This window comes from Thamnophis elegans, chromosome 11 (genome assembly GCF_009769535.1).
Source record: "Thamnophis elegans isolate rThaEle1 chromosome 11, rThaEle1.pri, whole genome shotgun sequence".
Taxonomy (NCBI): Eukaryota; Metazoa; Chordata; class Lepidosauria; order Squamata; family Colubridae; genus Thamnophis; species Thamnophis elegans.
In genome coordinates this window covers 15668901-15692047 of record NC_045551.1, presented here as the reverse complement: position 1 = coordinate 15692047, position 23147 = coordinate 15668901, and the positions used below count along the sequence as shown (strand labels likewise).

Here is a 23147-nt window from a genome sequence, read left to right as displayed (position 1 = left end):
TACGATCAGATAAGATTGCACAGCCTGCAAGAGAATAAGAAAAGTGCTTCGAAGTCTGTGGAAAAAAAAAAGAGCTTGCAATTTTTAACTGCGACACATCATGGCGTCTCAAAATACCTCTAAGATTTCATTTCAGATTCTTTTTTCCGCATGTAGAGGACTTTTTGACTCTTATCAAAGGCTGGAAAGAAAATTGGATCATCTGATTTTAAAATATGAAGTAAAAACTGAGATCGTTGAATGTTTAAATGTTCCTGAAATACAAATGGAAAATGTGAGAAATGGTGTCTGGTCTATCTCAGAGGAAGAAAGGAGGGGGGGGAGCTATAAAGAAGACTCATTTAAAGAGACAGAGTGCAGGAGGAATGGAAAATCCACCCTTGAGAATTAAAGTTAATTTGGAAAATTTTACAAGCCCAGGACAACATTATTATTTCATCACTGACATTCAGAGTCCAAAGGTGCGAAAATATCTTTGTCTGGATTTGCTTATGAAAACATTTGGCAAATTTATCCAACGCGTGGCAATTGGTTTGAGAAGATTTTGCTATTGGAGAGACACTGGCTGACAGATGGAACAACGTAATTTAAAATTAGCTAAATCTGATTACCTTAATGTGTAATAGATATAGCTGAATAATGACTGATATGGATAGTAATATATATAATTTGGAACTGGCTGATAGATTGAAGAATACAATTGAAAACTAGCTAAACCTAATTGCTTTTTTTTGTAACAGATATAGTTGAATAATAATTGATATTGATAGTAATGTATATAATGTGGAGCTGATATGATAACTAACAATTGGATATGAGAAAACATCTTTAGATTATACATAAAGAGTATTAACTACAATAATTGTCACTATTAAAAAAACTAAATAAAATACATACAATCAAATGTTAATCAATACTGGGAAAATGTTATGATATATGATATAATTAAATATTATGGATGTCCAGCTAAAATAGGACATGAGGATTTGATGATAATAGAGGATTTTACAAATAAGTAAATGAATTGTCAGCATGTGTTATGGATTAATTCTTTAGCATAGCTAAGGATGAAGGATATTTAAATAACCATAGGTAATTAAAACTGGAGGTATAATGATGTTGATATGGTAAATATCCGAGTTAAGATATTTGAATTAATATGAGCTAATGGAAGAGAAGCACCAAAAGCATGTTGTAACCAGTTGATATACTTCTTTTTTTTCTTCATAATAGACACCTGTGTTTTGTTTTGTTTTCCTGCCTTGTCTCTTGTCGTTTTTGTCTTTTTTTGTGTTATTTTTATTTCTTATTTTTTATTTTAATTTTTATTTTTTATTTGCCCTTTTTTTTTTTTTCCCACCGGTGTGGGCAGGTATTGTTCAAGATTATTACTTTTATTAATATTTCTAAATAATAATTACAGTTAAATGAAAATGGATATATAATAATGCTTGAGTTAATATGAGTTATGTTGGTTGACTGTGGAGGAGATGTACCAAAACTTATCTGTAATTGATTGATACATTTTCTACAGATGTAAAGAAAGATGCTGTACCTGTTTTAAATTAAAATTAAAAAACATTTATTAAAAAAAAAACATTAAAAAAGCTGTTTGCAAAAGAACCTGTAATGAACATCCTAACCTTGAAAAAACCTTCATTATCCAAGCTAATGCCAGCAACATGGCAGTAGGAGCCACTTTACTCCAAAGAAATTGCCAGTGAAAACTACAGCCTTGTGCCTATACCTCCCATAAACTCACTGACAGAGAAAGATGGTGGGCAGGGTGAGCTTTTGCGGTAAGATGGGTACTACTAAACTGGGGAGGATTTAACAGATTTAATAGATTAACAGAGTTGGAAGGGACCTTGCTAGTCATCTAGTCCAACCCCATGCTCAAGCAGGAGACCCTACACCATTTCTGACAAATGGCAGTCCAATCTTGTGATGAAGCCCCCAAAACTTCCAAAGGCAAGCTGTTCCATCGGTTGATTGTTCTCACTGTCAGAAAATTCCTCCTTGTTTCTAGATTGAATGTCTCCTTGGTCAGTTTCCATCCATTATTCCTTGTCTGGCATTCAGGTGCTTTGGAAAAGAAGCTTGACCCCCTCCTCTCAGTGGCAGCCCCTCAAATATTGGAACACTGCTGGAGAGGGGTGTGGCCAGTGACTGTACTACTGCTAGAAAGACACAGGTTGAGATATGAAAACTATTAACAAAATACTAGCTAAATAGTTAAAATTAAGACATGTTCTCCGGGTGTCCTGTAGGACCATAGAAATTCCCTCTGTTTTGGGGTCCACCAAGGGCCATAGCCATCTTGTAGTGATGGTGAAGAGAGGAGGTGCAAGCAGATGTGGTTGGCAGATATGCAATTCCCCTAAAACACCCGCAATTGCCTTCGGACCCAAAAGCAGGGAAGGCAGCCATTGTGAGCTGTCAAAGCTGGGATGGCTGCAACAAAGCAAGAAGATCAGCGTGGTGGGTGAGATTAAAGGGAATAATAGATTCTGAGAACTGCTTAAGGATTAGAGAGCAAATTGGAAGGAGAGACTTTTACTCTGAGCCTTTTTGTAAACTCTTAAGATTTGCTTTTGGAAGCCTGAATTTAAAGAGTGCAAACTAACTTTCTGCACTGCCATCTAGTGGTAACTAGATGGGAATTTAAAAACTTTGAATTGTTGGTGAATAAAGGAAGCTGATACAGAGGGAATTGACCTTGAACTGTTGTTAAAAATATGATAAAAAGTCTCTCTAAAAGAAAAGAAGGAAAGAAAATAAGACCAGCTGTGTAAACATTGTACTGTTTTCTCCTGTTACCTTATATGAGCTGCTGAGATTGCTTTTTTTTTCTTTCTTTTTTTTTCCTGTTTTTTTCTACTAGAAGAAATTTGGATAATCCGGATAATCTATATTAAAGTTTTTTTCCCCTTATTCTATTTTTGTGTTTTGTCATTTTTTGCCTTCTTCATTTTTTCCTTTTTTTGCCTCTTTTGCAACAGGGCATGGATTATCATTGTGGAATTAATTTTGTGTCTTCTCTCCCCCCCCCCCTCTCTCTCTCTTTCCCCCCCCCTTGGGTTTTTCCTTTTTCCTCCTTTTTTTTGGCATTACAAAGTGAATAGATTAAGGTAGAAAGTACCTGAAGACTGGGTCCAGAAGCAGAGTTTTGTCTACTGAAGGCTTCAGCTTGGGCTGATGCAGGGACCCCAGGATTACAATTAATTTGATATTTGGATTATAAAACTAAAATACAACTCAAATACAACAATACAAGAACCAAGTACCAAGATGAAAAAAAGAACATCATATATGTCCTCAACAGTGACCTCTCCCGGTTTGGCAATACAGAAAGCAACAAACACGGCAACGCAACAAGATAAAACCACATTGGAGTTAAAAAGCATGTTGCAAGCCATTCATGAGCATTTCAAGGAGCAAATAAATAAAGTAGAAGAGAAAGTGGGCAAGGTGAAAGATGAATTGAAAAAAGTCAAGGAAATGATGGGGAAAAACGAGCAGAGATTGCAGAAGGTGGAAGAAAAGGAGGAAATAACAGAGAAAAAAGTAGAGGATTATAGATCGATAACAATTGATAAAACCCAAGAGAGATCAAGCCTAGTATGGGAGATGGACCAAGCTGACTATTATTTAAGATTTCAGAACATCAAAGAGGAGAAAGGAGAGAACTTAGCAGAGAAAATCATAGAGATTTTATCAGAGGCCACAGAAGAGTAAAGAAAAGATATCAGATGGGAGTGACGAAATATTTAGAGTACATATAAGATATGCAGCTAGAAATAACTTGCCTAGAGAGGTACATGTAAGATTTATTGAAATAAGCACATGGGTTGACCATAATCCAATTACAATGACTTGGAAGGGACAGAGGAAAAGGGGAGATGGACTTTTAACTCAAAAATATTGAATGAAAAAAGTTTCCAGCAATACATGGAAAAAGAACTGACATATTTTTCCAGAAAAATAGAAAGGAAGATACATCATTACATAACGTATGGGACACTTGCAAAGCATATATTAAAGACCTTGCAATGACATATTTAGGGAAAAAGAATAGACAGAAGAGACAGATTCAAAAGAAGCTGGAATTAGAGTATAAGGCTGGAAATGGAACTGCAGAAAAACCCACAAAACAAAAAAGGAAAAAAAAAGATGGAGCTACAAAAACACAAATTGAACTTGATAGAAAATTAAGACTTGGCAAACAAAATAAAATCGGCAAAACAATTTTTTTTTGAAAATGCAAACAAACCAGGATGTTGGCTGGCATACAAGATGAAAAAGGAAAGAAAAAAATACTGATACACCAATTGATGGATGAAGAAGGGAACCTACAACATTTAAATGAAAAAAAGAGATAATTGAGAATTACTACAACAGGTTGTACCAACACGAGCGGATTCTGGAAGAAAAAATAAGACAATATCTAGGAAAAAAACCAGAATAACCAAGATCCCAGAAAAATTTAAGAAGGCACTAGAAGAAAGAATAACAATGATAGAGGTAATGGAGGGCATCAAAAGGCAAAAGAAGGGGAAAACACCAGGGCCAGATGGACTATCGGCAGAACTGTGTAAAACATTACAAGAAGAATTAAGTAATGTAATGTTAGAACTAATTAATGAATTACTAAGAGAGGCAAGGATGCCAGAAACATGGACAGAGGCATACATAACCCTTATACCAAAAGAAGAATCAGACCTATAACCAGGGACATGCAGTCAGGGGAAGCGGGGCCTCACCAGTCTCATGAGGAAAAGAAAAGAATTTTTAAAATAATTAAAAAGGCCAAGGTAGTTGCTGCCAGACTCCAAGTCACAGTGAGTCTGAGTCTGCTTAGTGCTAACTGTAGTGGGAGGCAAGAGAACTATGGGCCTCCTTTGCATAAGGAATGTTTCGCCTTTTAACCGTTGCTCAGAGTTAACCAAGGGTTAAAAGGCGAAAAATTCATTATGCAAAAGAGGCACGTGATTCTCTCGCCTCCTCCTGCAGAGGGCACTTTGTTTAGAGGCTTTTTTTAAACAGTTAAGCAGAGTCATTCATGTGGTGACTCTAGCAGCAACTATCCTAGCCTGCCTGGCCTTGACCTGGCTAGACCAAATCTTGCATTTTTGATGCAGCTGGAAGGTATGTGGGTCAGAGGGAGAGGGCAGGAGGGAGGAATTCAAAATTATTTGTAATATAAGTAATTGTAATTTGTTTTTATTGTGTGTATGCGCGCGCGCGTGCGCATGTGTGTATGTGTTTACCCGCTTCTGCTGGCATGCAGGCTGGAACATTTATTTTTATTTTTTATTTTTTAAAGCCATACCACCTCGGCCCACCATAGAGCGAAACATGTCCTGGTTTGTGGCCAGGAGGCACGCTGGCACTTTAAAGTGCATGCTGCCGCCCCGCTATATGGCCGGGGCGGCGGCATGCACTTTGCGTCACGGGAACTTCATCGGCCCCCACTGCCACTTCCTCCGCTGCTGCCGCTTTCCCCTCTGCCCTGGCTGTGGCTTATGCCACGTTCAGAGTGCTGCCCTTGGGCAAGACGCGGAGCCCAGAGTCCCTGCTGGACATCGTGGCGCATGGCAGAGAAGTGGCCCTTCCAGCGGGTGGAGGAGCGGTTCGAGCTCATCCTGGAGCCTGTGCAGCATTGCATTGTCTACTGGTCCTTCCCCCGCAGCGAGTGAGAGATCTGCATTCGGGCTCCGGTGGGTGGAAGCAGTGACGGGAGGGTGATGCCATCGTTTCTCTCTCCCCGCTTTCCTCCTCCATGCCCTGCTTTGCTTCCCGTCCCAGGGCTTCAGGGTCACGGTCTCATCGGAGTTCCTCCCTCCCGCATTCTTCAGGCGGACTCTGTTGGCTCCTTCATCTGTACGGTTGGGCACCCTCCTCTTGCTTCAAGCCGCCCGAAACATCCCCGTGAACCTTTCTTCCTCTTAAGTTTTCTTTATTCTCGTTCCGTCAGTTCCCTAAGAATATAGCCTGGCCGGGCACCTTCCTTCTCCCCGCACCAGCCCTCCCCCTCCTGGTAGCTTCTCCTCCTTTAAATCTCTTTTTGCCTGCTGTCAAGCCCCTTTTTTTCTTTTTGCCTCACCAGCCATGAACCTCACTGCATGTCACTGCCTATAACAAGTAAAGAATTACCATTTCACTATTAAATATGGATTACAAAATTTTTGCATCGATAATGGCAGAAAGAATGAAGAGACTCTTAAATGAATAAGAGGAACTTTGAGCAGTACTTTGCCTCGGACTCTGATTTAATTTTGCAATCTGGAACACTGACATTAACCTGAATCTCCATTAAAATACTTCACCAGCTACCCCAGAATTGGGGCACTGTGCGGGGTTCCAGCACTGACCCAACCTTGGGCAGTGCAAAATCTCAGTGAAGATGGAGGAGGAAAAGAAAGCCACAGGGAAATCAGCGGATGATGGATCGCCTCTCTATGCTGAGACCATCTGCATGCCTTCCAAAGCCACAGGGGAGGCTGCAGAGGGAGAACACCAGCTGGGAGCAAGGCCTAGGCCTCCCTTGTAATCAGAACTAGCTCTGCCAGATAAAGCCTCAAGATTTATGGCATCTACAGAGTTTCAGTCGGAGCCGCAGGGGGGTGTGAGGGTTGTGTGAGCTTTGACACACAACTGGAGGAGACCAAAGCAAATGCTGACTAGCCGATCCAATGATTGGAGCCTCCCAGAACAAAATTGGACAGCTAAACGTGAGTGGAATCAACCCCGATTTAGCTCAGGACCATCTAGGTGGACCCTGGCCCAGCCCATGTTCTCCTTCCCTAGTAAAAACTCTGCAACGCGCTGGAGTGGAGATCTTTGCTTCTTCCACACAGCAACAAGCAGGTCAGCGTCCCTCCTCCCTGTGGCACAGATGGACCCTCAACCAGGATGGGGAAGGCCAGCCAGCCAGCAGCAAGAGGGCTGGGGGAATTCACCATCTAGGTTTGGGCTGCAGCCTGTGAATCAAGCACTCCCGGGGTGCGCTTTCTTCCCGGGCCATAGATGGGTGCAATACCAATGGACACTTACCCCTCCGCAGCAGATGCCACCATTTCAGATAACTAGGCACTAGAGCCTGACCCCCCCACCAATGCCACAGGGGCCGCTCCCAGCTGTAATGCCCCTCCCAGGCCCTTGGCCAACCTCAAAAGCTCATGGCAGAAAACCCTGCTAGAAGTCCTTTGGGTCACCGACCGCTGATGTTACAAGCTGAGAAACCTCCCCACTTCCCTCGGGGTGGATGTTAATAAGATGCTACCAATGTGGTCAACCTGGGCACACAGCCTCGGAGTGCCTGGCTCCAGCCCCAATCCCACAAGCATGCACATCAACCGCCAGTGGGACAAAAAGAAGGGCCCCAAAGCTACGCTCAAAAAGTCATCTGGCCCAACAACACAAAAACCCTGACCCCCCACCGGAAGATATGGAGAATCTAACAGATGTGGAAACCAATGGGGAGGAGAAAACCAGTGAAGATGACCCAATGATAAATGTACCCATCCACCCCTTTGCCATCAAAGCCACGCTAACAGTGCCTGAGACGGGGGTAGAAGGGTAAGTTGGGGTAGTAGTGTACACCGGCTGTACCCAATGCTTAATCAGCATGTCTTATCATGGAACAGCTAGGCATATGCACAAGACCCTTAACCCCTCCATTCAGTTTGAACTGGTAGATGGAACACTAATTGGTGGGGCCGCAGGCAAGCTAATTACTGAATTGGTAAAGTTGCAGATAAGCCGCCACAATCAGTTCCTCAGATTCATTGTAGCACCAAAAATGCATGAATCAATTATCTTGGGGCTTGCCTGGCTGGACAAGTGGACACCTACTATAAAGTGGGAGGACAGCATTTGGAAATTGATGATCAGCTTTGGGCTGCTATCACCGGTGAAGCCAGGGGGCCACCCTGGGACAATCAAATCCAATAAAGCAGACCACCCAGAGCCTGCAGCCCCTGCCGCAGATGCAAAACTTCAGGGATCCAACAAGTGCCAAAAAAGTACTGGGACCTGGCAGGGTTTTCAGTGAGGACGATTGCAACTATCTTCCCCGTCATTGGCCCACCGATTGCACAATAGAATTCATACCTGGGGCTACCCTACTGAAGCCGAAAATGTACTCCATGACTCCCAAAGAGATGGTAGAATTGAGGAAGTACATTGACATAAATTTGAAGTGGAACTTTATTGTACCAGCTATGTCAGAAGTAGCGGCCCCAGTACTCTTCAAAGAGAAGAAAGATGGTGGAGTTCATCTCTGTATTGATCTGTGGGGTTTGAATGCTGTATATGTAAAGAACACCTATCCTTTACCCCTCATGAAAGATATGTTGAACCACTTGGCTAAAGGCAAGGTGTTCACCAAACTGGACTTGAGAAAGGCATATGTATTACCGCATACGCATCAGAGAGGGAGATGAATGGAAGACCGCTTTTAACTGCCCCCTTGGCAGTTTTCAATTCAAAGTTATGCCATTTGGACTACAAGGGGTCCCTGCAGTCTTTATGCAATACATAAATGAGGTGCTACATGAGCACCTGTGCTTGTTTACCTTGATGACACCTTGGTTTTTCTGAAAGAGAAGAGCACGTGAAGCTGGTATGACACATCCTGGAAAAACCTCTAGCTGCCAAGCTGTACACAAAGTTGTTGAAGTGCGAGTTCCACAAAACCTCACTAGATTACCTTGGCTATCACATCTCCAATGCAGGGATAGAGATGAATCCAGGAAAAGTGAAAGCTGTGTTAGACTGGAAACCTCCAAGTACTCGCAGACAGCTACAAAGCTTTCTTGGATTTGCCAATTTCTACAGGTAATTCATTTCAGCTTTTGTGGAGATTGCCTTCCCATTTACGGAACTGTTAAAAACGGGGCCTTCCCTGACAAAGCCAGAAGCAAACCAACCCCTTAAGTGGACAATGGACTGTCAGAAAGCATTCGAGAAATTAAAGCAGCTCTTTGCCCAAGAGCCCATACTGCAACACTCCGACCCAGAACAGCAATTCATAATCCAGACAGATACCAGCAATGTAACTGTAGTGGCAGTGCTACTGCAAAAGAATAAAGAAGGGCACCTCTTGCCATGCACTTACATCTCTAAAAAACTCAACGCTACTGAAAGGAGATGCGTCATTTAGGAGAAAGAAGTGTATGCAGTCAGGTGGGCCCTGCTCACTTAGAGACATTTTCTGGAAGGGAACGTGTGCTGTTCGAGGTCTGGACCAACCATAAAAAGCTCGAAGCTCTCAAAAGCCCCCGAAGACTGTCCCCAAAACAAGTTCGCTGGGCACAATACTTCTGAAGGTTCAAATTTGAACTAAAACACATCCCTGCAGAGAAGAACTTGTTGGCAAATGCCTTGTCAAGAAAACTGCAGTGCGACAGTAAGAAGGAAGAAGTGGTTCACCCCATCCTTTCTTCTTCCCACCAAAAGGTGGCTCAAGTCACCACCAGAAGCCAGGATAAGCTGACGACAGTGATGAAATCCATGCTGTCAGCAGACCCATAGCTCAACAACAACAAGGACATACTGATGATGAAAGATGGCTTAGCCTGGAAGGGATCCACACTGTACATTCCTGCATGTTTGAGGCTGGAAGTTCTACAGCAAAGCCATGATGTGAAACTAGGAGGCCACTTTGGATTCCTAACAATGCTCCATCTCACCAGGCATCAATTTTTGTGGCCAAAAATGAAAACGGAAGTTTAAGATTAGGTAAAAAGCTGTGCCACTTGTGCAATCATGAAAATACGGCCAGGGAAGTCCTCTGGACTACTACAATGGGTGGCCAGCTCTAGCTGATCATGGGAAAAGACAGCAATGGACTTCATTGTCGAGCTCCCAGACAGCAGAGGGAATAGTGTAATCTGGACACTTATTGATCTGTTTTCCAAGCAGGCCGATTTCATTGCTTGCTCAGGATTACCATTCGCAAAGAAGTTAGCAAAAATGTTTGTTAAGCATATTTACTGCCTGCACGGAATGCCTCAGAGGATCATTTCAGACCATGGAGTTCAGTTCATTGCCAAGTTCTGGAGAGAGTTCCTGAGGTCCATTGGTTCCACACAAGGTACCAATGGTCAGCATTTCATCCAAGCACAAACAGAGCAGCGGAAAGGACAAATGCGATGGTGGAGCAATACATCCAGTATTATGTGGACTATCAACAAGACAACTGGTCAGACTTGCTACAATTCACCGAAGTGACATACAACAACACAGTCCACAGCAGCACTGAATTAACTCCTTTTAAAATTACCAGTGGCATGCAATTTGTTCCCATGCCTGAACTGCCCAGGGAACCTCCCTCTTCCATGTCTCTGGCTGAATGGTGGACACACTAAAGAAAGGGTGGAAAAATATGAAAAAAATATCTAGTGGAAGCAGCAGAAGCAAGCTGATAAACACTGTTTGCTCCAACCCCCCTTTCATGTGGGGGACAACATTTTCTTATCTACCAAATACATAGGATTAAGAATGCCTAGCAAGAAATATGGCTCAAAATTTCAAGGTCCATTCCCAATAGTGAAGATAATTAACCCAGTTACAGTGCAACTCATTGTAGCTTATTAAAGCCAGTAATTGGGTCTAGCATAAGACCATCCACCCAGCTTCCCCCTCCTCTTGTAGTGATAGAAAGGGAAACACATTATGAGGTGAATAAAATATTAGACTCCAGGCTGTATAGAGGTCGCTTACAATATTTAGGGCATTGGAAAGGGTACTCTTTGTCCGAAGCTACTTGGGTGAAAAGTTGGAACCTAAAAGCTGATTAGGTAGTAAAACAATTCCATGATAAGTTTCCCAATAAGTCAAAAGGTCCCGGGGGGGGGGGGGGGGAGGTGAATAGTTCTTTTCTGTTAACCCCTACATTATTCTCTTTTCAGGAAACTGTTTTCATCTGAGGAGAGGCCACCTGTCAGGCCTGCAGCCATGTTCCTTTTGGATCTTTGGCCTGCCACACTTCTATTCTATTATGTTGTTTTCTATAGTGGGGAATAGGGAGGAGGGATAGTATGGAATATAATGTTATGTAGCCAAAATAAAATTCCTTTCTAGATTGCCAAGGTCATTCTTTGTCTTGGTACATCTGTACCTGACTGGAACTGGATGGGTGGAACTGCCAGCATGGCAATGGAAGATTGGACCATGTGATGGATTTGTGGGTGTGAGGGCAAGATCATGAACTTTAACTTGGATGGGGAAAACTGAGAAGCTTCAGATTCGGGTTTTCCCAGATGTGCTAGCATGGCTCTCTTAATAAATTGGAACTTTGAGCAGCACTTTGCCTTGGACTCTGATTTAATTTTGGATGCTATCTGGAACGCTGACATTGGTTGCATTTGAATTAGTGTTAGCCAACTTCAGCTGACTTTGAAAAAGCTAGGAGACATGGAGACATGTCCCCCACCCACCCACTTTTAAAGTGCTATTTTAAAATCAGCCCCTCTCCTACTCACCCACCGACCCTGGATCACATGGCTGTGAAAAACATCTGGAAGGCTGTTTTTAAAAGCATTTTAAAGACTTTTAAAGCATTACTTTAAGCTGGCAGCTGCTTTTCATCCCACCACTCCATGGACCAAATATTTTGCATTAGTGGGCCATATCTGGCCTATGGGCCATTGTTTGAAGATGCCTGGTTTACACTGTCAGGAAATTTCACCTTAGTTCTAAGACTTCTAACTTCTCCTTTTTGGTCCTTCCTGTGGCTAATGTTGATGTTGCCCCCTTGATATAGATTGTGTCAGGTTCCAAAGGGTAATGAAAACAGCCAAACATGGAGATGGTTTGAAAATGCAGTTTATCTTCTTCCTCCAGCATGAACTGACCAGCAAAGCACTAAGGCAATGAATAAATTGTCAGAGCTGACACCCAGTGCTCCCCACCACCTTTTATAGTTACTTGGTAATTAGGCTAACCCCGCCCCCCTGCACACACCCATCACTTGTGACCCAGAGTGAAAACCACCCAGCAATCAATCATGGCTTGTTCACAGTCAGTTATCAGTTCTGGAATGTTCTCAGTGGAAACCTCCTGGCAGTCAATCATGAAGAGCTTTGTAGTGTTCTCAGCTGGACTGCTTGTGGAGGAGGGAAATCTCCATTTGGTAAGCACAAGTCTTGGCAGCTGGCCCAGCTGGCCCTCACGAATGCAGCTGGAGCTGACAGATTGTGTTATTCATTATTTGTATGATACAGTTTGTATTTATTTCCCCTGATTGTTTGGAAGATCTGTAGTCTATGCCTATGTCAATGTCATTCATTTTTTCCTTTTATACAAGTAGTCCTTGAAGAATGACAGGCCATTTAATAAACATTTGAAGTTACGCCCCCACCCAAAAGGTAAATATCAATTTCAAAGTTACAACCTACAGCATCCCCACACCCATTCACCTTTATGACTGACTACAGAGATGCTGCAGTATTTACCCACCTATTTCCCTCCCATCCTGTCTTGCCAGGTCCCCAGAGGCACTGGGCCTGCTTTGCTACCTAACCCCCACCAAGTTCCATTCACTCCTCCCCACCTCCCCTGTGATCATCCAGTTACTTACCTTTCAAAGATATCCAAAGCTCAGGAGGTCAGGGTAGGAAAGGTAGCTCCCTTGCTGAGCCATTACTGAGCCATGTGGCACAATCAAGGGGAAGAAATCCTGCTGGTTTTGCTTCCCTCATAATCCTTTCCTCCCAAGCACCAGCTGCACTAGTTTGGGGGGGACGGGACTAACCAGTTCTGTTATCTATTCAAACATCCTAGTTAACTTTCTTTCTAAAATCATCTCATAGATCCATTAACCTAGTTCTGTAAAACCACATGTAGAAAAGTTGTATTATTACCTGCACTTTAGTTTGTTCAGGTTTCTCCAGACTTAGTGACAGATTCAGTTCCTTTGTGGATTGTAATGCAAGGAGTTGTTCCTTCCCTTTCATATTCTTTATCAGCTCATTAATCTTCCTATAGAGGAGAAATGGATTGATTAATTTAGAAGAGAAACACTTGATAGTTGGTTCTTGGACATGACTGCTTTTTGAATGGGAGTTGGTCCATACCAAGCATTTATAATCAACCATTTAATGTTTTTGAGAGTAAAATTGATGATGATGATAACACCACAACAAGAACTGCTATTACAATCAATATTACGACTGATATAAATATTTATTTTTTGGTAAGGGACGAGGCAAAAAAGAACTAAATTTGATTTGATTTAAATTGAATTAAAAATTAAATTGTTTAGCTAATATTATTTACTATATGGATATTTTTCTACTATGAAATTAATATAAAATTATTAGTGCAACTTTTGAAAGAACTCTGAAGCTGCAATTCAAGCTTCGTTCCATCATATATCAGTAGGACTCAAAATTAAACATATAACACACATCAGAAAGAGAAAACTAAGTTTGTAGGCCTCTATTCAGAAGGATTTAAAATGAAAAGCAAAACACTTTTCTTGAACATCACAAAATATTTTCTTCTCATGGGTGGAATACATAGATGTAATAATACAAAAGCCACATATACGCACTTGTCCTTCTTTGCTATAAGAAGTGTCTGGCTTTTTTTAATTTCATCTTGCTTCTTAGAAAGATCCATCAGCTGCTTGTTGAGTTCCAGACTGTGTTTCTTTTCAATTTCAGCTAAGGTTGCCATCTTCTCTGCTTTGGTCTTTGCAGATTGCACCTCCTGGAGAGAGAACCCAGGATGACATCAGACATAATATTTACATCCCAGAAGACTTAGACAATTGAATATTGTACTGTATTGCACTGGAATAGGAAGATGCATAACTTATCATGGTGGCTGTTACTATATCTAAATCAAAGACCAGGGGGGTTGAAAATCATGTTAATTCATATTTATATGTTAAAGATTAAAGTTAATGGCTGTGGGCTCCTGGAAAATGATTGTTTGGTGAAGTCGGGTGGCTATTCACATGCACCAATTGATCATTTTCTTGTAACTAAATAAATGCAAGAATATTTAACATTAACAGTCTGTTATGACCCGGGTGGGGCATGAAAGCAACACTGGTAATGCAAAGGATGGAATCCCCTTTTATTGAACCAACCATCCCCAAAATTCCCACAGCTCACTGTAAGCCCGAGAACAAGGCTCTATGTGCACACACCTCAAGCAGTTCCTTGAAGTGAGTAGTGAGAGAGAGCAGCACAGTTCTGAGAAGAAAAACAGTTCAGGACACTTGGTTATGTGCATTGTCATCACACAGAGAGTTTGCCAGAGCTGTGGCACAAACCAGAGGTGAGCTGGGTTGCTGCATCCCACACATGGCAAGGCTGGACAAGGTGAGGCAAGGCAAGGCGAACAAGGCCGAGCAAGGCAAAGCAAAACAAAGCAGCAAGTCATCAATAACAAGGCTTCTTGAATAATGGCAAGTGTTGCTGGCAAGTACAACACTTATTCCTGACAAAAGCCCCACCTCCCAGCATCTCCTTAAATCCCATTCTCCAGGTGAGCCTTGTGCAGAGGGTTAGGATGCCTTCCTCCTGTGTAGTTGGGTTACCCTGCTCTGACTCTACCTCCTCTCCATTCTCCGTGCTCATAGATTGGGCAAGGGAGGCAGTTGCTCATCTCCAGACCTCCTCTGCTCTTCTGCTCTGCTGCCTCCCCTTTCCATCTCCTCTCCCCTTACTCGGTCATCCTGTGCCCTTTCTTCCCCTCTGGTGACCCTTTTGAGACCCAAGGGATCTGGAACTACCTTGTCCTGCTCTTCCAGTTGTTCCTCCTGGGCCAGAGAGGCTGCAGCCTTTTCCTCCATCAGCCCCAGCCCCACCCACCCCTCCCCCTCAGAACTTGGCTCCGATGGGGCAATGAAACATGAACATTTCTTCCAAATTCTCTAAAATAATTTCTAAATGCACTTCAGTCCTTTTAGACACGCTTCCAAATCATGCCCGTTACTAGCCTTTGCAACCATGTGGCTCCCTAATGTTTTCTTTCAATGAAATAAAAAATAATAATTCACCTGAGTGGAAACACCACTTTCAGCTGCAATAGAATAATGGAATCCAGAATATCCACAGAATATCCACAAAACTAGGATACTGGAATAATGCAACAACAAATGTTCATTTTTGTGCTTTAAAATAAGATTTGCTTTAGTTTGAAGGATTTTTTTCTGTGAGGCTTCCCGAACTTGTCTATAGCCACATCAGTGAATTATACAATAGTATGGTTTGATGGAGTCAAGCAAAATAGTCAGTATTTTTCTTACCTCATGTAGTGCCTGGATTTTTTTCCCCAGGGTCTCATAGACATGCTTATTCTTTGGTAGACGACAGATCTCAGCTTCATCTTTATTGCTCTGATTCTCGGCTTCTGTCCTGAAATTCATAGTTTCAGATGATGGTCAAAGAATGAAAAATATGCCTCCTTGCCAGCAGACCAGTGCTATTCAATGGCTGCCACACTCCTTGGCCTTCAGAACTTCAGTGACACAGAGGTGGAGGAGAGGCAGGGTTTGATATTTTATAGAAAAAGTTGTGTGCTCCTTGATGTAGCATTTTACATTTATGACTCCTATTGATCATGGTCCATGTTCATAAAATTGATTGATTGATTGATTGATTGATTATATTTCTATGCCGCCCTTTTCCCCGGAGGGGACTCAGGGTGGCTTACAATCCAAATCAAGGGGGGGGGGTACAAATAAGGGAAAGAAAAAAGCACAAAACAAAACAGTACCACAATTTAAAAGCACACAGCAATCATACCATTCGAGAGGGGACAAAAGCTCATTAGCCCCAGGCCTGTCGGAACAGCCAGGTTTTAAGGGCTTTGCGGAAGGCCTGGAGGGTGGTGAGGGTTCGAATCTCCACGGGGAGCTCGTTCCAGAGGGCTGGAGCAGCCAAAGAGAAGGCCCTCCTCCGGGTGGTCGCCAATCGGCATTGGCCAGTGGATGGAATTCGGAGGAGGCCTAATCTGTGGGATCTAATCGGTCTATTGTAGGTAATTGGCAGCAGGCGGTCTCTCAAGTACCCAGGTCCAATACCATGAAGGGCTTTATAAGTGACGACTAGCGCCTTGAAGCGTATCCGAAGACCAATAGGCAGCCAGTGCAGCTCACGGAGGATAGGTGTAACGTGGGTGTACCGAGGTGCACCCACAATCGCTCGCGCGGCTGCATTCTGGACAAGCTGAAGTCTCCGAATGCTCTTCAAGGGCTGCCCCATGTAGAGCACGTTGCAGTAGTCCAGTCTTGAGGTCACAAGGGCACGAGTGACTGTTGTGAGGGCCTCCCAGTTCAGGTAGGAACGCAACTGGTGCACCAGGCGAACCTGGACAAATGCCCCCCTGGTCACAGCCGACAAGTGGTGTTCAAAAGTCAGCTGTGGGTCCAGGAGGACTCCCAAATTGTGAACCCTGTCTGAGGGGCGTACTGTTTGACCCCCCCCAGCCTGAGAGATGGAAAACTTGGCCAATTAGTGAGAGAGAAACACACCAGCCACTCGGTCTTATCCGGATTGAGTGCAAGCTTGTTAACCCCCATCCAGACCCTAACAGCCTCGAGGCACTGACACATCACGTCCACCGCTTCACTGAGTTGGCACGGGGCGGACAGATACAACTGTGTATCGTCCGCATACTGATGGTATTTTATCCCGTGCCGTCGAATGATCTCACCCAGCGGCTTCATGTAGATTAAAATGTTAATCTACATGATATATTTTGCTTACCATGCTTTTTCTAAACTTTGCTGCTTCTCCTGGAGCTCTTGCTTCAGGCTCTCCACTTCCACTTTTAGCTCAATGTTCTAAAAAAAAAAAAAACAGTGAAGAATCAACATAATCAACTGTACTGCTGGGTTTTCTGCTCTAGAAATTCAAATTCCAAAGTGAGTGCTTTTTATTTCAAACATATTTATGAAGAATTCATCCAAACCCATACTGGTGCAACTTAATTTATATTATAGTTTACTGTGTAAGTAAAAATATCTTTCTAATGCTATTCATCAAAGCATTACTAACACAGAGAGAGATGCTTCCTAAATGCAAATATTCATTTATTGACAGGCTACAGAAAGCCTTCCTCTGATTTTTCTTGGCACGATGGAAATAGACAATACAAAAGTACATTGCAAAACCTACAAGTGTTTTCTCTTGTTCATCGTAGCAATCAGAAACATTCAAACACACAAGCAAAAACAATATACTCTACAAATCTTTGGTTGAAAGGAAAAGCAGGAGTGTCATAAATTTTATTTTATTTTGTTTAAAATATTTATTTATTTTATTTATTTATGGATTTATTTTAAAGGTTGGTTAAAATATTTTATGTTAACATGAAAACTATATGACCTCCTTAAACGCTTCACTTTCTTTGTTCTTCCCTCTGGCAAATGGCTCCGTATTCTTTCAACTCGATGATTTTCAGTGATACAGCTTAGTAGTTTTAAATCCAGGAAAGATAAAATTATGAAGAAACAACACTTTTTCTTGATTTTTCCTCTTGCTATTTTCCACCTCTCATTAATTAGGGTTGCTTAAGATGTGTAAATTAGAACAAGCTACAACAAAGCAAGTCTCCTTAGTATCAGTATTTTAGCTTTCGTTCCCCCTCCTTCTTTTCCCGTGAGTTTCCCAATTGTCAATTAATCTCTTTTAAAGACACAATCTTTTCAGATCCTAATTCAAAGTTTGTATTTCAATGGGTTAGCCAATTCTCATTTCTGTCTCCAAGTTGTTTAGAGGAAGCAGTTCTCTTTGGGCTTAACAATTTAAACTGCAATTTCCCCCTCTTCTTTCTTTCCTTTCTGCCCAAATCCCAATCTGTCCATCAATGTTATTCTGTACTCACAAGATTCTTTGCCTTTTCCAAATTCTGATTTGTGTCAGTTGGTTATTTAAATCTTTTCGCCAGGTCGCAACATTCCTTCCAAACACTGCTCCTGCCCAATGCTTAGTCCAGAAGCTTCAGCTTTGTAGTGGCCATTTTACAATGCCGCCTCCCCCGATGCCAATTCAGAGAGCTAATCTCTGACCTGCAAGGAACCAGTTGCATTCCTCTAGGTCTGATGAGATGCAGCTCCTTCTTCACTTACCTTCAGGAAGGTTCTGATTCAAAGATCCCCAGCATTGGTTTGTCAGCCAGAATTTACATGAGGCTCTTCAGAGCCCATGTTTTTTCTGTCTGTCTCACTGAGATACTTCCAGTCTCTCCCTCCCTGCCTCAATTTTGAGCAAAGACCACTCTTCACACAATTTGTGCATGCGCTTACTTTTCATTCCTGCCTGGACAGGTAACTTCTTTTGATCCCAGGCTTTTAGCAGTCTCCGTAAAGGAGACATCGGCAGGACCTTGGAATAAAAGCTACACATATTTTCAGACAAGACTCTGACTCTGACCCTTGTTCCTGTTATATGCAGTAAGATTCCTTCCGTGACTCTCCCGAGTCTTCAAACTCCAGGACTCTCTGGAGTCCTCTGCCCTTCACAAGGCAAATCTTTCAACCATTGTCCCTGGTAAGGCAGTCTTTCAGCCTTTGTCTTTGGTAAGGCAACCCTTTTAAGCCACCCTTGGCCTTGTGCCCCAGTTTCAGATCACAAAGGGGTGTGGGAGGACTCTGACTTTTTTTTGCAGAGGATGGGGGTTCCTCCTAGAAGAGTGGAACATTGGTCAGAGATTTTGATCAGTTGCCCAAATGCAAACTGACATATACACCTTGTCCTTCTTTCACATGATTTTTCCTTCCCCTGACAGAAGGTCCATACTCTGGCCAAACCCTTTTGCTTTCCAGAATTCACTGTTCACAGCCTGGTGGGACTCGCAGTGAATCTGGGTGCAGCTAAGAAAGGCACAGAGAAGGTGGGATCCAGCTGTAATAGAGAAGGTTCATCCCTTTCACATTCTCACACACTTCTTACATGCACTCAGTGTCAAATCCCTAAAAGTGATACTGCCATTCAATTGAGAGAAGGGAAGCCTTGGATTCGATTCATTAGTATTGTCTGTGACAACTGGTATTTTATAACTTCTATCCTGGCACTGAGTGCCCTGGGATCTTCTCACCTCTTGGGGTATGTATAGGAGGGATGGCCATCTGGGTTGTTTTACTTCGAATTGGATTTTTTTTGTGGCACATGTGCTCACCTACATGCAAGAGCAAGGGCATGAGTTCCAAACCCAAGGATCCCAAGTATGAGTTGTTACCCTAGCCCTGGAGGGAGCTGCTGCCAGATGGATGGTGACCCTACATAACGCCAATGCCTCAACTGCGGGACTTCAACCATTTCATGATGGCCTTGTGATGATATTTCGAGGTCCCCCTCACAAATCGCAAGGCACATGACCGCATTAAAGTTGTAAATCAGGGACAGCAGTCAGTGGTAGAGTATATTGAAGAATTCCAAGATCTTGCATGTTGTGTGAACTGGCCAGCAGATATCCTGGTAAACTATTTCAAGGATGGGCTGAGTGATGACCTCTACAATGCCTGTGTGGTCCAAGGTGCACCAACATGAGTGGTATCTCACTGCCGAAGAAGCTGAGATTGATATGGCCAGAAACCAGTACCGAGCGGGATGAGCGTGGAAGAAATCCCCACCCCAATGGAAGCAAGAGCCCCTCAAACCACAAATTGCCTTTTCTCTAAAACCCTTAGACTGTTTCAAGTGTGGAAAGGCTGGGCACCGAGCTGTAGAATGTCATTCTCAAACACCCACTTGGAAACCAGAAGACCCGTCAAGGGGGGAACCTGTGAAACCTGGCCAGTGTGGGAAGGAGACTGCCCTGAGGAGCAGGGAGACTGTAAGGTTTCCATCTCCTTCCCTCTTTGGGGAAAAAACTCTGGCATCTCAGCAGAAGGAACCAAAATCATTTGGGAGCAATCCAAAGGATGAACCACTGGTAAGCAAACCAATTAAACCACTTACCCTCCCCTTAAGACTGTTTATCCCCAACTAGGACAGGGAGGGGAGACAGTTTATTTTGCCACTGAGCTTCTACAGTGTGGAGAACATGTACCCTCTCCCCCTTATGAAAGATATACTAGCCCACTTCGCTAAAGGGAAATTTTCTCAAAGCTGGACTTAACGGAGGCTTACTACTGCATCAGAATTAAGGAGGAGGACAAGTGGAAAATGACATTTAACACCGTCCTTGGATGCTACCAATTCAAAGTACTCCCATTTGGTCTATAAGGAGCCCCCACAGTGTTTATGAAATTAATAAATGAAGTACTACATGAGCATTTGTATAAGGGAGTCCTGGTTTATTTGGATGACATTTCATTATATTCCGATACCAAAGCAGAACATGTAAAACTAGTCTGGGCTGTGTTAAACAAACTCCACTCTGCCAAACTTTATGTTAAACTCTCTAAATGTGAATTCCACCAAGAAAAATTTGACTATTTCTGCATTTCACACCAGGACATACAAATGGACTCTCAAAAAGTGCAGATTGTACTCGATTGGGAAACACCCTGTGCACGTAAACAGTTACAAAACTTTCTGGGATTCACCAATTGTTACCACCAGTTTATTCCAGCTTTCACTCAGATTGTCCTTCTCATTACCAACCTCTTAAAAATGAAGGGGAAAGGGCAACCCAAAACCAAAGCAGCCTTTGAACTAGAATGCCAAGCTGCATTTGAAAAACTTAAACAGCTGTTCTCAACAGAGCCAATTCTAAAGCACCTGGACACAGAGAAACCATTCATCATACAAGCAGATGCTTGCGATGTGACAGTAGGGGCAGTCCTGCTTCAGAAAAATGAGCAAGATCAACTACAACCATGCACTTACACATCCAAAAAGTTGAATGAAACTGAGCAAAGGTAGGCCATTTGGGAGACAGGCATATGAAGTTCGGTGGGTGCTTTTAACCTGGAGCCATTTCCTAGAGGGGAGTAAGATCCCTTTCAAAGTCTGGACTGATCACAAAAAATTAGAAGCCCTGAAGACCTCAAGGAAACTCTCCCCAAAACAAGTATGATGGGCTCAGTACTTTAAATGATTTGATTTTTTGTCAAATATCTCCCCACGGGGGGAGGGTTTCTGTCAGATGCACTATCCAGAAAACTGCAATACAATAGTACGAAGCCGATGTAATAAAACCCATAGTACAAAACAATCAATTGGCCGCTAAAGTAATCACCAGATCCCAGGAAAAACAAGACAGATTGACAGACGATGACACCACCCAAACTTTTAAACAAGCATTGGCAACTGATTAATGGTTTTTGAGCCACAAGCCCAGCTTATAACCATTGTCTGAGGCTTCAGAGGTTTGGAAAATCCTCACCTCTTAGGGGTTGCAGTGGGGGAGCCATGTAGATTGCAACTCCGGAAGATGATCTGAGAATCCCTGCTTATCTGATTCTCAGAGAGGCCGGTACAAAAACATTTCACACCTGCAGATTGGTGGGAATCCACGTTAGGAGGTGTTCCTAATTTCCTTTATCATGGATTGTATAGCCTGAGAGTCTTAGAGTCTGTTTCAAATGTTGATTTGCTTCCACCTCCTTTCAAATAAAAAAGATTCCTTTTGAAATACAAGGCTTCCACTTTTTTGAAGGTGGGGTGAGGCAGGTCCTTACAGTTTGTTTCTTTTGCTGCTTTGCCATGAATCTGTAGTATTCAGCTAAGGCACTTCCTGTAACAGTAAGAAAGCAGCTTCACCATCCCAGTTCCCTGCAGGCACACAAGGCACAGCAGGTTTGCCTCCCCAACCTTTCCAGTTTCCACTTCAGAAACTGAGTTGAAAAGAGACTGCATCCAATGGAAAGGCAGAGATTACTTGTCCTGCGCTATGGATTGGCCAGGGACAAGTATCTTTCAGCAAATTGCGTAGGAGGTGGGTGTGTTGGAGGAATGTCAGTGGACCACTGGCAGGGGAGAAGTGCTGGCAGAGGGCCGGCTACAATAAATGCCCAGGATGGGTCAGCTACAGTAGAGTAGGCAAAGACATGTGCCCATTGTTAATTGTCCCATTCTGTGCTCCAGGATCTTTGAAAGATGTGGTTCAGTAGTTCTGAGATCACATCTGCCAGGTCCTTGAGAACTCTAGCACGCAATTCATCTGGTGATCTGAACTCATCTAAGGTGGAGAGATGTTCTCTCACCATTTTCTTGCCTATTTTAATTGGTATTCCTAGCCTGTCTTTTTCACTTCTGCTTTTGGTAGGCTTGACTTTTTCCTTTTGTGTGAAACATATGCAAAAAATGAATTAAGGAGCACTGCTTTCTCTTTGCCACCTTTCATTTCCTTGCCATTGTCTTCCATTAGTGGACTGATTGTTTCTTTGACTTTTTTTCTTGTTTTTTACATGTTGAAAGAAACTTTTTATAATAAAATTATTTTTGACATTTATTGCAACATTGGTTCATTCTGAGCCTTAGCCTTCCTGACTTCATCTTTGCAGATTTGGGCTATATGCTAGTATTTTGTATTGGTATTGGTATTGGTATTTATTCGATTTCTAAGCCGCCCTATTCCCCGAAGGTACTCAGGGCGGCTAAACTAAAACCAGGGGAAGGGGAAAAACAAATACAGAAAGTAAGACAAACAGGACAGTGATACAACAGTTTAAAAAAGCACAGCAAGCACAGCAAATTCGAGTAGGGTGGGGGGACTCAACCCCAGGCTTGCTGGGACAGCCAGGCCTTAACGGCTGTCCGGAAGACCTAAAGGGTGGCGAGGGTCCAAATCTCCACGGGGAGCTCATTCCAAAGGGCCGGAGCAGCTACAGAGACGGCCCTCCTCCGGGTGGTCGACAGCCGGCATTGGCCGGCAGATGGAATTCGGAGGAGGCCTAATCTGTGGGATCTAATGCGTCTATGGGAGATAATTGGCAGGAGGCGGTCTCTCAAGTACCCAGGTCGAATATCATGTAGGGCTTTATAAGTAATAACTAGCACCTTGAAGCATATCCGGAGACCAATAGGCAACCAGTGCAGCTCGCGGAGGATAGATGTGACGTGGGTGTACCATGGCGCACCCACAATCGCTCGCGCGGCTGCATTCTGGACCAGCTGAAGTCTCCGAACACTCTTCAAGGGCTGCCCCATGTAGAGCGCATTGCAGTAGTCCAGTCTTGAGGTCACAAGGGCATGAGTGACTGTTGTAAGATCCTCCTGGTTCAGGTAGGGACG

At 43.0% G+C, this 23147-nt stretch overlaps 1 protein-coding gene across 1 annotated transcript in view; it reads right to left on the bottom strand.

The window, feature by feature from the left end:
- Positions 1-8228: 8228 nt before the first annotated feature.
- Positions 8229-23147, bottom strand: part of LOC116514970 (myomegalin-like) — a 29504-nt gene continuing 14585 nt past the window's right edge. Inside the window, exons 2-6 of the mRNA XM_032226829.1 lie at positions 16731-16807; positions 15269-15377; positions 13562-13719; positions 12870-12987; positions 8229-8294 (exon numbers count right to left, since the gene is read on the bottom strand). Coding sequence (XP_032082720.1) covers positions 8229-8294; positions 12870-12987; positions 13562-13719; positions 15269-15377; positions 16731-16807 — 528 coding nt within the window. The remainder of the gene's footprint in view (positions 8295-12869; positions 12988-13561; positions 13720-15268; positions 15378-16730; positions 16808-23147) is intronic.